This window comes from Saccoglossus kowalevskii, chromosome 22 (genome assembly GCF_978046115.1).
Source record: "Saccoglossus kowalevskii chromosome 22, keSacKowa6.1, whole genome shotgun sequence".
NCBI lineage: Eukaryota > Metazoa > Hemichordata > Enteropneusta > Harrimaniidae > Saccoglossus > Saccoglossus kowalevskii.
The window spans coordinates 30,893,218-30,910,662 of record NC_140662.1 but is presented as its reverse complement, the minus strand read 5'-3'; the positions used below and the strand labels follow the sequence as shown (position 1 = coordinate 30,910,662).

At 36.8% G+C, this 17,445-nt stretch overlaps 1 protein-coding gene across 1 annotated transcript in view; it reads left to right on the top strand.

The window, feature by feature from the left end:
* The window catches only part of LOC102807784 (von Willebrand factor D and EGF domain-containing protein-like), a 157,397-nt gene extending 145,221 nt beyond the window's left edge, over positions 1 to 12,176 (top strand). The window contains exon 31 of the mRNA XM_085495651.1: positions 11,010 to 12,176. Coding sequence (XP_085351777.1) covers positions 11,010 to 11,024 — 15 coding nt within the window. The 3' untranslated portion in view covers positions 11,025 to 12,176. The remainder of the gene's footprint in view (positions 1 to 11,009) is intronic.
* Positions 12,177 to 17,445: the final 5,269 nt, after the last annotated feature.

The following is a 17,445-nucleotide window of genomic DNA, read 5'->3' as shown; positions in this document are numbered from 1 at the left end:
ATACTTTTCTAGTTCACATATGGCAGTGGGTCTGTATGTTGGATATATGAACATAGTACCTTTCTAGTTCACATATGGCAGTGGGTCAGTATGTTGTATACATGAAGACAATACCTTTCTAGTTCACATATGGCAGTGGGTCAGTATGTTGGATACATGAACATAATACCTTTCTAGTTCACATATGGCAGTGGGTCAGTATGTTGGATACATGAACATAATACATTTCTAGTTCACATATGGCAGTGGGTCAGTATGTTGGATACATGAACATAATACCTTTCTAGTTCACATATTGCAGTGGGTCAGTATGTTGGATACAGGAACATAGTACCTTTCTAGTTCACATATGGCACTGAGTCAGTATGTTGGATACATGAACATAATACCTTTCTAGTTCACATATGGCAGTGGGTCAGTATGTTGGATATATGAACATTGTACCTTTCTAGGTCACATATGGCAGTGGGTCATTAAGTTGGATACATGAACATAATACATTTCTAGCTCACATATGGCAGTGGGTCTGTATGTTAGATACATGAACATAGTACCTTTCTAGTGCACATATGGCAGTTGGTCAGTATGTTGGATACATGAACATAATACCTTTCTAGTTCACATATGGCATTGAGTCAGTATGTTGGATACATGAACATAATACCTTTCTAGTTCACATATGACAGTGGGTCAGTATGTTGGATATATGAACATTGTACCTTTCTAGGTCACATATGGCAGTGGGTCATTAAGTTGGATACATGAACAAAGTACCTTTCTAGTTCACATATGGCAGAAGGTCAGTAAGTTGGATACATGAACATAGTACCTTTCTAGGTCACATATGGCAGTGGGTCAGTAAGTTCGATACATGAACATAGTACCTTTCTAGTTCACATATGGCAGTGGGTCTGTATGTTGGATACATGAACATAGTACCTTTCTAGTTCATATATGGCAGTTGGTCAGTATGTTGGATACATGAACATAATACCTTTCGAGTTCACATATGTCAGTGGGTCAGTAAGTTGGATACATGAACAGAATACTTTTCTAGTTCACATATGGCAGTGGGTCTGTATGTTGGATATATGAACATAGTACCTTTCTAGTTCACATATGGCAGTGGGTCAGTATGTTGTATACATGAAGACAATACCTTTCTAGTTCACATATGGCAGTGGGTCAGTATGTTGGATACATGAACATAATACCTTTCTAGTTCACATATGGCAGTGGGTCAGTATGTTGGATACATGAACATAATACATTTCTAGTTCACATATGGCAGTGGGTCAGTATGTTGGATACATGAACATAATACCTTTCTAGTTCACATATTGCAGTGGGTCAGTATGTTGGATACAGGAACATAGTACCTTTCTAGTTCACATATGGCACTGAGTCAGTATGTTGGATACATGAACATAATACCTTTCTAGTTCACATATGACAGTGGGTCAGTATGTTGGATATATGAACATTGTACCTTTCTAGGTCACATATGGCAGTGGGTCATTAAGTTGGATACATGAACAAAGTACCTTTCTAGTTCACATATGGCAGAAGGTCAGTAAGTTGGATACATGAACATAGTACCTTTCTAGGTCACATATGGCAGTGGGTCAGTAAGTTCGATACATGAACATAGTACCTTTCTAGTTCACATATGGCAGTGGGTCTGTATGTTGGATACATGAACATAGTACCTTTCTAGTTCATATATGGCAGTTGGTCAGTATGTTGGATACATGAACATAATACCTTTCGAGTTCACATATGTCAGTGGGTCAGTAAGTTGGATACATGAACAGAATACTTTTCTAGTTCACATATGGCAGTGGGTCTGTATGTTGGATATATGAACATAGTACCTTTCTAGTTCACATATGGCAGTGGGTCAGTATGTTGTATACATGAAGACAATACCTTTCTAGTTCACATATGGCAGTAGGTCAGTATGTTGGATACATGAACATAATACCTTTCTAGTTCACATATGGCAGTGGGTCAGTATGTTGGATACATGAACATAATACATTTCTAGTTCACATATGGCAGTGGGTCAGTATGTTGGATACATGAACATAATACCTTTCTAGTTCACATATTGCAGTGGGTCAGTATGTTGGATACAGGAACATAGTACCTTTCTAGTTCACATATGGCACTGAGTCAGTATGTTGGATACATGAACATAATACCTTTCTAGTTCACATATGGCAGTGGGTCAGTATGTTGGATATATGAACATTGTACCTTTCTAGGTCACATATGGCAGTGGGTCATTAAGTTGGATACATGAACATAATACATTTCTAGCTCACATATGGCAGTGGGTCTGTATGTTAGATACATGAACATAGTACCTTTCTAGTGCACATATGGCAGTTGGTCAGTATGTTGGATACATGAACATAATACCTTTCTAGTTCACATATGGCATTGAGTCAGTATGTTGGATACATGAACATAATACCTTTCTAGTTCACATATGACAGTGGGTCAGTATGTTGGATATATGAACATTGTACCTTTCTAGGTCACATATGGCAGTGGGTCATTAAGTTGGATACATGAACAAAGTACCTTTCTAGTTCACATATGGCAGAAGGTCAGTAAGTTGGATACATGAACATAGTACCTTTCTAGGTCACATATGGCAGTGGGTCAGTAAGTTCGATACATGAACATAGTACCTTTCTAGTTCACATATGGCAGTGGGTCTGTATGTTGGATACATGAACATAGTACCTTTCTAGTTCATATATGGCAGTTGGTCAGTATGTTGGATACATGAACATAATACCTTTCGAGTTCACATATGTCAGTGGGTCAGTAAGTTGGATACATGAACAGAATACTTTTCTAGTTCACATATGGCAGTGGGTCTGTATGTTGGATATATGAACATAGTACCTTTCTAGTTCACATATGGCAGTGGGTCAGTATGTTGTATACATGAAGACAATACCTTTCTAGTTCACATATGGCAGTGGGTCAGTATGTTGGATACATGAACATAATACCTTTCTAGTTCACATATGGCAGTGGGTCAGTATGTTGGATACATGAACATAATACATTTCTAGTTCACATATGGCAGTGGGTCAGTATGTTGGATACATGAACATAATACCTTTCTAGTTCACATATTGCAGTGGGTCAGTATGTTGGATACAGGAACATAGTACCTTTCTAGTTCACATATGGCACTGAGTCAGTATGTTGGATACATGAACATAATACCTTTCTAGTTCACATATGACAGTGGGTCAGTATGTTGGATATATGAACATTGTACCTTTCTAGGTCACATATGGCAGTGGGTCATTAAGTTGGATACATGAACAAAGTACCTTTCTAGTTCACATATGGCAGAAGGTCAGTAAGTTGGATACATGAACATAGTACCTTTCTAGGTCACATATGGCAGTGGGTCAGTAAGTTCGATACATGAACATAGTACCTTTCTAGTTCACATATGGCAGTGGGTCTGTATGTTGGATACATGAACATAGTACCTTTCTAGTTCATATATGGCAGTTGGTCAGTATGTTGGATACATGAACATAATACCTTTCGAGTTCACATATGTCAGTGGGTCAGTAAGTTGGATACATGAACAGAATACTTTTCTAGTTCACATATGGCAGTGGGTCTGTATGTTGGATATATGAACATAGTACCTTTCTAGTTCACATATGGCAGTGGGTCAGTATGTTGTATACATGAAGACAATACCTTTCTAGTTCACATATGGCAGTGGGTCAGTATGTTGGATACATGAACATAATACCTTTCTAGTTCACATATGGCAGTGGGTCAGTATGTTGGATACATGAACATAATACATTTCTAGTTCACATATGGCAGTGGGTCAGTATGTTGGATACATGAACATAATACCTTTCTAGTTCACATATTGCAGTGGGTCAGTATGTTGGATACAGGAACATAGTACCTTTCTAGTTCACATATGGCACTGAGTCAGTATGTTGGATACATGAACATAATACCTTTCTAGTTCACATATGGCAGTGGGTCAGTATGTTGGATATATGAACATTGTACCTTTCTAGGTCACATATGGCAGTGGGTCATTAAGTTGGATACATGAACATAATACATTTCTAGCTCACATATGGCAGTGGGTCTGTATGTTAGATACATGAACATAGTACCTTTCTAGTGCACATATGGCAGTTGGTCAGTATGTTGGATACATGAACATAATACCTTTCTAGTTCACATATGGCATTGAGTCAGTATGTTGGATACATGAACATAATACCTTTCTAGTTCACATATGACAGTGGGTCAGTATGTTGGATATATGAACATTGTACCTTTCTAGGTCACATATGGCAGTGGGTCATTAAGTTGGATACATGAACAAAGTACCTTTCTAGTTCACATATGGCAGAAGGTCAGTAAGTTGGATACATGAACATAGTACCTTTCTAGGTCACATATGGCAGTGGGTCAGTAAGTTCGATACATGAACATAGTACCTTTCTAGTTCACATATGGCAGTGGGTCTGTATGTTGGATACATGAACATAGTACCTTTCTAGTTCATATATGGCAGTTGGTCAGTATGTTGGATACATGAACATAATACCTTTCGAGTTCACATATGTCAGTGGGTCAGTAAGTTGGATACATGAACAGAATACTTTTCTAGTTCACATATGGCAGTGGGTCTGTATGTTGGATATATGAACATAGTACCTTTCTAGTTCACATATGGCAGTGGGTCAGTATGTTGTATACATGAAGACAATACCTTTCTAGTTCACATATGGCAGTGGGTCAGTATGTTGGATACATAAACATAATACCTTTCTAGTTCACATATGGCAGTGGGTCAGTATGTTGGATACATGAACATAATACATTTCTAGTTCACATATGGCAGTGGGTCAGTATGTTGGATACATGAACATAATACCTTTCTAGTTCACATATTGCAGTGGGTCAGTATGTTGGATACAGGAACATAGTACCTTTCTAGTTCACATATGGCACTGAGTCAGTATGTTGGATACATGAACATAATACCTTTCTAGTTCACATATGACAGTGGGTCAGTATGTTGGATATATGAACATTGTACCTTTCTAGGTCACATATGGCAGTGGGTCATTAAGTTGGATACATGAACAAAGTACCTTTCTAGTTCACATATGGCAGAAGGTCAGTAAGTTGGATACATGAACATAGTACCTTTCTAGGTCACATATGGCAGTGGGTCAGTAAGTTCGATACATGAACATAGTACCTTTCTAGTTCACATATGGCAGTGGGTCTGTATGTTGGATACATGAACATAGTACCTTTCTAGTTCATATATGGCAGTTGGTCAGTATGTTGGATACATGAACATAATACCTTTCGAGTTCACATATGTCAGTGGGTCAGTAAGTTGGATACATGAACAGAATACTTTTCTAGTTCACATATGGCAGTGGGTCTGTATGTTGGATATATGAACATAGTACCTTTCTAGTTCACATATGGCAGTGGGTCAGTATGTTGTATACATGAAGACAATACCTTTCTAGTTCACATATGGCAGTGGGTCAGTATGTTGGATACATGAACATAATACCTTTCTAGTTCACATATGGCAGTGGGTCAGTATGTTGGATACATGAACATAATACATTTCTAGTTCACATATGGCAGTGGGTCAGTATGTTGGATACATGAACATAATACCTTTCTAGTTCACATATTGCAGTGGGTCAGTATGTTGGATACAGGAACATAGTACCTTTCTAGTTCACATATGGCACTGAGTCAGTATGTTGGATACATGAACATAATACCTTTCTAGTTCACATATGGCAGTGGGTCAGTATGTTGGATATATGAACATTGTACCTTTCTAGGTCACATATGGCAGTGGGTCATTAAGTTGGATACATGAACATAATACATTTCTAGCTCACATATGGCAGTGGGTCTGTATGTTAGATACATGAACATAGTACCTTTCTAGTGCACATATGGCAGTTGGTCAGTATGTTGGATACATGAACATAATACCTTTCTAGTTCACATATGGCATTGAGTCAGTATGTTGGATACATGAACATAATACCTTTCTAGTTCACATATGACAGTGGGTCAGTATGTTGGATACATGAACATTGTACCTTTCTAGGTCACATATGGCAGTGGGTCATTAAGTTGGATACATGAACAAAGTACCTTTCTAGTTCACATATGGCAGAAGGTCAGTAAGTTGAATACATGAACATAGTACCTTTCTAGGTCACATATGGCAGTGGGTCAGTAAGTTCGATACATGAACATAGTACCTTTCTAGTTCACATATGGCAGTGGGTCTGTATGTTGGATACATGAACATAGTACCTTTCTAGTTCATATATGGCAGTTGGTCAGTATGTTGGATACATGAACATAATACCTTTCTAGTTCACATATGTCAGTGGGTCAGTAAGTTGGATACATGAACAGAATACTTTTCTAGTTCACATATGGCAGTGGGTCTGTATGTTGGATATATGAACATAGTACCTTTCTAGTTCACATATGGCAGTGGGTCAGTATGTTGTATACATGAAGACAATACCTTTCTAGTTCACATATGGCAGTGGGTCAGTATGTTGGATACATGAACATAATACCTTTCTAGTTCACATATGGCAGTGGGTCAGTATCTTGGATACATGAACATAATACATTTCTAGTTCACATATGGCAGTGGGTCAGTATGTTGGATACATGAACATAATACCTTTCTAGTTCACATATTGCAGTGGGTCAGTATGTTGGATACAGGAACATAGTACCTTTCTAGTTCACATATGGCAGTGGGTCAGTATGTTGGATATATGAACATAGTACCTTTCTAGTTCACATATTGCAGTGGCTCAGTATGTTGGATACATGAACATAATACCTTTATAGTTCACATATGACAGTGGGTCAGTATGTTGGATACATGAACATAATACCTTTATAGTTCACATATGACAGTGGGTCAGTATGTTGGATACATGAACATAATACCTTTCTAGTTCACATATGGCAGTGGGTCAGTAAGTTGGATACATAAACATAATAACTTTCTAGTTCACATGTGGCAGTGGGTCAGTATGTTGGATATATGAACATAGTACCTTTCTAGTTCACATATGGCAGCGGGTCAGTATGTTGGATACATGAACATTGTACCTTTCTAGTTCACATATGGCAGTAGGTCAGTATGTTGGATATATGAACATATTACCTTTCTAGTTCACATATGGCAGTGGGTCAGTAAGTTGGATACATGAACATAATACCTTTCTATTTCACATATGGCAGTGGGTCAGTATGTTGAATACATGAACATAATACCTTTCTAGTTCTCATATGGCAGTGGGTCTGTATGTTGGATACAGGAACATAGTACCTTTCTAGTTCACATATGGCAGTGGGTCAGTATGTTGTATACATGAAGACAATACCTTTCTAGTTCACATATGGCAGTGGGTCAGTATGTTGGATACATGAACATAATACCTTTCTAGTTCACATATGGCAGTGGGTCAGTATCTTGGATACATGAACATAATACATTTCTAGTTCACATATGGCAGTGGGTCAGTATGTTGGATACATGAACATAATACCTTTCTAGTTCACATATTGCAGTGGGTCAGTATGTTGGATACAGGAACATAGTACCTTTCTAGTTCACATATGGCAGTGGGTCAGTATGTTGGATATATGAACATAGTACCTTTCTAGTTCACATATTGCAGTGGCTCAGTATGTTGGATACATGAACATAATACCTTTATAGTTCACATATGACAGTGGGTCAGTATGTTGGATACATGAACATAATACCTTTATAGTTCACATATGACAGTGGGTCAGTATGTTGGATACATGAACATAATACCTTTCTAGTTCACATATGGCAGTGGGTCAGTAAGTTGGATACATAAACATAATAACTTTCTAGTTCACATGTGGCAGTGGGTCAGTATGTTGGATATATGAACATAGTACCTTTCTAGTTCACATATGGCAGCGGGTCAGTATGTTGGATACATGAACATTGTACCTTTCTAGTTCACATATGGCAGTAGGTCAGTATGTTGGATATATGAACATATTACCTTTCTAGTTCACATATGGCAGTGGGTCAGTAAGTTGGATACATGAACATAATACCTTTCTATTTCACATATGGCAGTGGGTCAGTATGTTGAATACATGAACATAATACCTTTCTAGTTCTCATATGGCAGTTGGTCAGTATGTTGGATACATGAACATAATACCTTTCTAGTTCACATATGTCAGTGGGTCAGTAAGTTGGATACATGAACAGAATACTTTTCTAGTTCACATATGGCAGTGGGTCTGTATGTTGGATATATGAACATAGTACCTTTCTAGTTCACATATGGCAGTGGGTCAGTATGTTGTATACATGAAGACAATACCTTTCTAGTTCACATATGGCAGTGGGTCAGTATGTTGGATACATGAACATAATACCTTTCTAGTTCACATATGGCAGTGGGTCAGTATCTTGGATACATGAACATAATACATTTCTAGTTCACATATGGCAGTGGGTCAGTATGTTGGATACATGAACATAATACCTTTCTAGTTCACATATTGCAGTGGGTCAGTATGTTGGATACAGGAACATAGTACCTTTCTAGTTCACATATGGCAGTGGGTCAGTATGTTGGATATATGAACATAGTACCTTTCTAGTTCACATATTGCAGTGGCTCAGTATGTTGGATACATGAACATAATACCTTTATAGTTCACATATGACAGTGGGTCAGTATGTTGGATACATGAACATAATACCTTTATAGTTCACATATGACAGTGGGTCAGTATGTTGGATACATGAACATAATACCTTTCTAGTTCACATATGGCAGTGGGTCAGTAAGTTGGATACATAAACATACTAACTTTCTAGTTCACATGTGGCAGTGGGTCAGTATGTTGGATATATGAACATAGTACCTTTCTAGTTCACATATGGCAGCGGGTCAGTATGTTGGATACATGAACATTGTACCTTTCTAGTTCACATATGGCAGTAGGTCAGTATGTTGGATATATGAACATATTACCTTTCTAGTTCACATATGGCAGTGGGTCAGTAAGTTGGATACATGAACATAATACCTTTCTATTTCACATATGGCAGTGGGTCAGTATGTTGAATACATGAACATAATACCTTTCTAGTTCTCATATGGCAGTGGGTCAGTATGTTGGATACATGAACATAATACCTTTCTAGTTCACATATGGCAGTGGTTCAGTATGTTGGATACATGAACATAGCACCCTTCTTGTTCACATATGGCAGTAGGTCAGTATGTTGGATACAATGACATAGTACCTTTCTAGTTCACATATGGCAGTGGGTCAGTATGTTGGATACATGAACATAATACCTTTCTAGTTCACATATGTCAGTGGGTCAGTAAGTTGGATACATGAAAATAATATCTTTCTAGTTCACATATGGCAGTGGGTCAGTATGTTGGATACATGAACATAGTACCTTTCTAGTGCACATATGGCAGTGGGTCATTAAGTTGGATACATGAACAAAGTACCTTTCTAGTTCACATATGGCAGAAGGTCAGTAAGTTGGATACAGGAACATAGTACCTTTCTAGTTCACATATGGCAGAAGGTCAGTAAGTTGGATACATGAACATAGTACCTTTCTAGGTCACATATGGCAGTGGGTCAGTAAGTTCGATACATGAACATAGTACCTTTCTAGTTCATATATTGCTGTAGGCCAGTAAGTTCGATACATGAACATAGTAACTTCTAGGTCACATATGGCAGTGGGTCAGTAAGTTGGGTACATGAACATAGTACCTTTCTAGTTCATATATTGCAGTAGGCCAGTAAGTTTAATACAAGGACATAGTACCTTTCTAGTTCACATATGGCAGTGGGTCAGTAAGTTGCATACATGAACATAGTACCTATCCAATTCACATATGGCAGTGAGTTAGTATGTTGGATACTTGAACATAATACCTTTCTAGTTCACATATGGCAGTGGGTCAGTATGTTGGATACATGAACATAATACCTTTCTAGTTCACATATGGCAGTGGGTCAGTATGTTGGATATATGAACATAGTACCTTTCTAGTTCACATATGGCAGTGGGTCTGTATGTTGGATACATGAACATAGTACCTTTCTAGTTCATATAGGGCAGTTAATCAGTATGTTGGATACATGAACATAATACCTTTCTAGTTCACATATGTCAGTGGGTCAGTAAGTTGGATACATGAACAGAATACCTTTCTAGTTCACATATGGCGGTGGGTCAGTATGTTGGATACATGAACATAGTACCTTTCTAGTTCACATATGGCAGTGGGTCAGTAAGTTGGATACATGAACATAGTACCTTTCTAGTTCACATATGGCAGTGGGTCAGTATGTTCGATATATGAACATAGTACGTTTCTAGTTCACATATGGCAGTGGGTTAGTATGTTGGATACATGAACATAGTACCTTTCTAGTTCACACATGTCAGTGGGTCAGTATGTTGGATACATGGACATAGTACCTTTCTAGTCCACATATGGCAGAAGGCCAGTAAGTTGAATACATACATATAGTACCTTTCTAGTTCACATATGGCAGTAGGTCAGTATATGTTGAATACATACATATAGTACCTTTCTAGTTCACATATGGCATAAGGCCAGTAAATTGAATACAAGGACATAGTACTTTTCTTGTTAACATATGACAGTAGGTCAGTGAGTTAAAATATTTGTGTATATTTTTTTATGGGCTGGATAAGGGCTTTTGCGGCCGAGGTCGTGCGGCTGAAGCGCCCTCGCTTGTGAGGTATATGATAGTGTATTTTACATCTGACAGGTACCATTAATTCTGTCCGGAAACTGTACAATTAAAATTTGAGCTTGAAAACAAATCATTTAATTCTGTTTCAGATCCACAGACGATGAACAGTTACAATCATGACACAATTATGCAACCATGCAGCTGAACATTTACATTTACTAACACCAGTCAGTTATTTTATCATTATAATAAAGTTGTGTACAATTTATATATATTTCATTATTCTTCGTTATTAGTAATAATGTATAATTATTTTATTCTAACTAAATATATCAGGGTATTGACATGCTATGATGCTATGACATGCAATGCTATGCTAGTAGAGCACACTGAACCACTACCTCATGATTTACCATATCTATTGTCATATCCGAAACTGCCACGCGACACTGCCACAGACTATACCAATCTAAAATTAAATATAACATTACATCGCCATAGTCACACGGTAGCCACGCCATATGCCAGACATATGCTATGACAATATGATCACACAGTAAAACATTCTAAACTATAATGACATCCTAGAAAGTACAGAACTATGTCACCATGTCACTTTATTGTTGCAACCCAAAACACACTACTCGTATGTTACCGCACAAGATATAATATCACATGACATACCACTAGATGTAGAAGTCTACCACCACATGATAAACCAGTCTTCCGCCACATGACATTCCAGGATTTCACCTCATGACATACCAGGCTTCACCACTTGACAAATCAGACCGCACCTCATACCGATACGTGACACACCATGTCCCTCCCATGTTGACATACCATTTTACTACCATGTAACAACATGTCACTCCTACATGAATTATTGGACTAACATCACATGACATGCAAGGCTTCCTCTCAATATCAAAATTCTACCACATGGCTTACCAGGCTACTCCCATATAGCATTCAATATTACTAATTTAATACCCACAGATCACATTATGGAAAATCGTATTTATTTCTGTGAGCTTATTTATCGCTTTTTTACGAATCCCATTTATGATATAATAACTCATCAGTAATATCTTATTCCATTACTTTTTAAATCGATGGCTAACACTTTATATCCGTTCTCCATCTATATATATATTATAAATTGTTTAGTGCGGATGTCGAAATTACTTTTTTTTGTGATTGTGGTATTACACAGTATAAATGAATACTTCGTAATTTTGAACTTTCAGAATTGATGATTATATATGTAAATACTTATTTTTTGAAATAGAAATAAAATATATATATTCATTCAATTTGCTATATATTTGTGTTTCGTTCTAAATATATTGGTTTCATTGGAGATTGCTAATTTCACGCTTTTCCAGTGTATGCGATGTCCCATTATGCAACCCACAATCAAATCAATGTAATTCGGGATATGATTCACACAGCTACAACAAATTTCAGTTTAACAAATTAAATTGAAATGTGACTGTTTGATAAACCTATAAATTCTGAAGTTTTTATATTCAATAAAACATCTTGATATACTGACCACTTTGCGGTATTCTAAAGGTCTGATGATAGCAAAGTTAATATAAATATATGTTCTAATTGCACGTGTCTAAGAGTACTCAGACAACTGATTAATATTCCCAAATCGACATAATTCAAGTTGAAAGACGGTTTGGGAAGTGGGTGTATGTTAAGGTTGTATTATTATTTTGAGGTATATGAACATAAGTCATGCAACTATGACACACTGCCACACTGGTATTTATACAAACAAATCTTCCAAAAAATACACTCACATATGTATTAGATGAACTTTATTTTAATCTCCACTGATTTAAATACAACCTGTAGTAATTTAAAAGGGGAATTAGCTATGATTATAGTCACACTTTTATGGCTGGGTCATCAGACTGCTTTTAAGACAGGGCTTGCATACTACAATAATGTGTTGAGGACAACTAGATACTGCATGGAGAACTCAGGAGAACAAAGCTGATTAAGCAGGTACTCCGTGTGAACCATCACAAAACATGATAAGAGACAATATTGCCTAGAAGAAGTACAGAAAGAGCATTTCCAAACACAAACGTAACGATGATAGCTGGCAATGCAAAGTAACTCACTGGGTGCTAATTTGCATATCTCACCACTCTGGGATACTAGTATAATTCTTTTAAATCATTACCATCAGTATCCCATGTGCGTTGTTGATTCGGTCGTCGTGGATACTGAAAGACCGACAGAACCTTAACAGCACTATCTGGCCGACAAAAAATATGATTATCAAATTCCCAGTACATTGCTAGTGTGCTGCTGCACGTCTCAGATGAATGGCGGTTTTCTTCTGCATCTTCCCGTAACTGTTGTCCGCTTGACTGAATTGGAATTGGAGTTGAAGATGTCTTTTGAATGTCATTGCTGACATATTAACAAATTTGTAGCCGTATTAAAGTCTTGAACGAATACAGACTAACCGCATTATTTTTGAACTTGCTGTGTAAGTTTGAACCTTTCTTCATGACAATGATTCTGTCAACTTCATTATATCAATTATTAATGGGCAAATCGATTTATCGGTCATAATGCTCGTTATTTCTATGGGTCAGTTGCCATAGTTACAACATTGTTCGTTACAGTCATTGCAGCCAAATAAACATCACTATTAGTGGAAGTGTGAATTGATACAAGTCTTTAACGCAGTTAGTCAACGTTTAGGGAGGACTCCAATGTAATGAATGTGCAATGCCTGTTATTGAATGGTTTGTGACAAATCATTTACAAAATTCGTTAAATTAAATGCGTTACATAAGAAATACAATAGAATGGTGAAATTTATTTTCTTGAGAAGCAAAAGACTAAACAATGTCGGAATTATTATCATTCATATCAAATGAGTTGTATATTCAGTATTTACGCGCGAGCATGATTGTGCGCTGATGAAATGAGCAACGATTTCTCGACATACAGCACGAGGCAGAGTCGGGTCACTGGCTTTTGCACAGTAGACGTTTCTTTACGAGTCAAGCCATTGAAATGTTTCTATACTAATCGTATCACAGATTGTCGGTTTGCCGAAACTTGCATTGTACGTTACCTTTCTATACCAGGTAATGTATCACTGGCTACTGACACCTGTACAGAACACGTTATGGGTCTATATAACAAGCATTGTAAAACACTTTGAAAAATGTGAGACAGGGTCACAGGGTCATGCCATGCATGTACGCTGCGCATGTGTCGTGGAACGTCTCGAGGTGAGTTACATACACATCAAAACTAACACAACACGGGAGGAATTGACTGCTTTTATTTTGTTTTCGTTTGATTTTTTTACATTTTTGTTACTGTGATATAGTTTTTTTACCATGTACAACAGACTTGGGTCTCTACTGCCAATAATTGTTTACTAATGTAGGTTAGTTCGATAGTTGTGCATGCAAGGTATCATCCTAATAGTTCACCTGGCCACAAGTTGGCACATAAATCATTAACGCAGTTAACGTCAAACTAAGTTTATTAGCAGGTCATTGACATTCATTATAAAAAACGTGGTCAGGGTGTTTTAATTAGCTGTATTCATTTCAAATGCATACATGTACGCTTGTGAATTTCGGGTAAACACCTGGGTATGCGAGGCACCAAAGGGGTTTATAAATTAAGTTTCAAAAAAGGTCAAGGGGTCCTTTTCGATATTTTCTGATATCAAGTTACCTTTTCCACATGTGATATGGTCACGTGTGGAAGTAGTTGGTGTAGCTCGACGAGCCCCAGCCAATCATGATAGAGTGACGCAAACAATCATAACCATAAATCAACAAACACGAGTCAAGAGTATACTAACAAATTATTCATCCCCATTAATTGCAAATTAAACTAGAAATATATATATATATATATATAAAGAGGGAGATGTGGTTCATATGTAACAATCATATGACACCACACACTTAATTAGGATATTGCATTAAATTTAATCACGCCAACAACTACTCAAGACAAGATGAATCATAAACTAAATACAGTTTATATAGGTACGCCTAATACTATCCAGCGCTCACCAATTTATTGTATATACTAATCCAATACCAAGGACACCTATATTTATACAATTGAATTGCGGGCGTGGCTTGGGTGCGGGTTAGAGTTGGGTTTAGGGTTGGGGTGCAAAACGAACACTTTCAAACTATAGTTCCATGTTCACATCGAAACCGGGGTAGGCTGTAGAAAGCAAGACTTCCTGGCGTAGACTTGATATCGCGTAGCCAGTATACACATACACATCAGCGTGAAGACGGGCTGTTATCGCCATATAGCGTAGATTACTACTGTAGCCCATATATACAATTGGTCCGCTACTAGAAAGTCAGTCGGCTACTTGAAAATTACTCCGCTACATGAATTTCGGTCGGCTATATTGAAAATCGGTCGGCTACTTGAAAATTGCTTCGCTGCATGAAAATCGGTTGGTTACATGAAAATCGGTCAGCTACTTGAAAATTGTTCGGTTTCTAGAAAACTGCTTCGCTACATGAAAATCGCTCCGCTACTTGAACAAAAAAAAATCGGTCGGCTACTTGAAAATCTCGCAGTTATATGAAAATTGCTCGCTATCTAGAAAATCGCGTCGTGTACCATGGTATACCATTGTTTTGTGTATGCTTACGAAGTCGGGCAAACCACGTATTCTGTTTGTTAAATAAAATGAAGTCAACCAACGTGATTACTTGAAACATCACATTTACATGTGTTTAATGTATTGGCATGCTGACTGTAGGCTTTGAATGTAAACAGATTACAAGACAGTGCGCCATTCTAACCCTATCCAACCACACATTGTTACGACTCGTTACCAAAATCTACTGTACCGTGTATCACGTTTACGTCACTACAAATCAGTTTCCTGGCTTTACTCAGGCTACTACTAAGTTTGGCTTTTATTCCCATATAAAACGAGCGTCTTCATGCCTGTCAACATATATCTGAGGGTGGGCGAAGGAGATAGCTGAACAGGTTACAAAAAATAAAAAAAAGGCATTTTACGTTTTTACAAGAAATACAATGAAAATTCCATTTATAGCAAAAAAAAGGTTTTCACACTTTACAGGTAAAAGAAATTAATAATTACATACTACACTTGTTTAATATATTTGATAATTTGTGTTTAAAAATCAAACAATATCACACATTGAATAATCCTACGGTCAACGCGTTTTGGTTTGTGCGAATCAGGCCAGTAATTAATGTCGAACTTTGGCGTGCGATATTATTTCCGGTGTAATATACTTTCCAGTGTTCTACTAAGAACAATGTTTGCCAAGGACACTTGAACACCGCATTAAATAAAGTGTAGATAATAATAATAATAATAATAATAATAATAATAATAATAATAATATATTATTTGGATTAACTGTCATTCGTCGTTCAACAATTGCATTTGTATCTTCGTTTGAAAACCAGTAGCCTGAGTCTTTTGATGAATATACTACAACCTTGAAAGGGTCTCTCTCAGATTTTGTGTCAATATTGAATTATTGTGAATATTTTGGGTCATTTATGTCAAAACCGCTATTTCCGACTACTTCTTGAAAACTACCAGCTCAATTGATTTGATAAATGTTATGTAGGTATCTTGGGTTAATCTCTGTTAGATATTTTCTTTTTGTGACGATATCAACTATTCTCAATTCTTAGCAATTATTTTTTCATGTTTGGAAAAAAAAAATTATACGTTGTCATGCTTGACATGTATGTGGAATCATCAATAGAAGGGAACTAGAAGAGAAACTTTTTCACATTTTATTTTAGTAAAACAATAGAATAGTTGAATTACAAAAACAATGCGGCACGTATTATGTACAACGCCAGGCAAAATAATATTAATACTTTATAATCCTTCAGTAAATAACACATCTGGTGTTTGGTTGTTGAACTTCCACGTATACTAACCAAGATACGCACAAGCAGAGGTGTTCGTGATATTGCAAGGTTGTTGTATTTTGTTTATAAATGTTCTTTTTGTATTTACTGACAGTTTCTGCAATTGTACCTTTGGTACGCTTACGTGCGTTATTATTTCATATTGGGAATTCGCATTTCCTAATATTGTAGGATAAAAATACCACGTAAAATACCGCAAAATTAAGACACTCTGTAACTTTTATGGCGTTACGGTGACACATGTATAATAATAATTTGTAATACTCAAGAATGAACGAAAAACTAATCATGTACTTTTGATATTAAAAACTATGGCAGAATCTCGATTGCCAAACCAGATATATGCCTAGATCAAATTGGCACTTGAATACTAGATAGATGAAGTTGTACGACATCGTATTATAATAGTAGAAACAAACCAGGGAGGGTTCAAAACCACGTGAACACGTGTATCCCTCCTCCGGCGGTGATGACAATAATACATAAACTTATAATTGCAAAACAATATGGATTTCTATACCATTTTAACTCCGAAACAACCATAGTGTTAATTATAATAACAGCGAAACAATATATACTAGTATGCATGATATCGCAAAACGTGTGTAAATTATAGCAATGACTTGA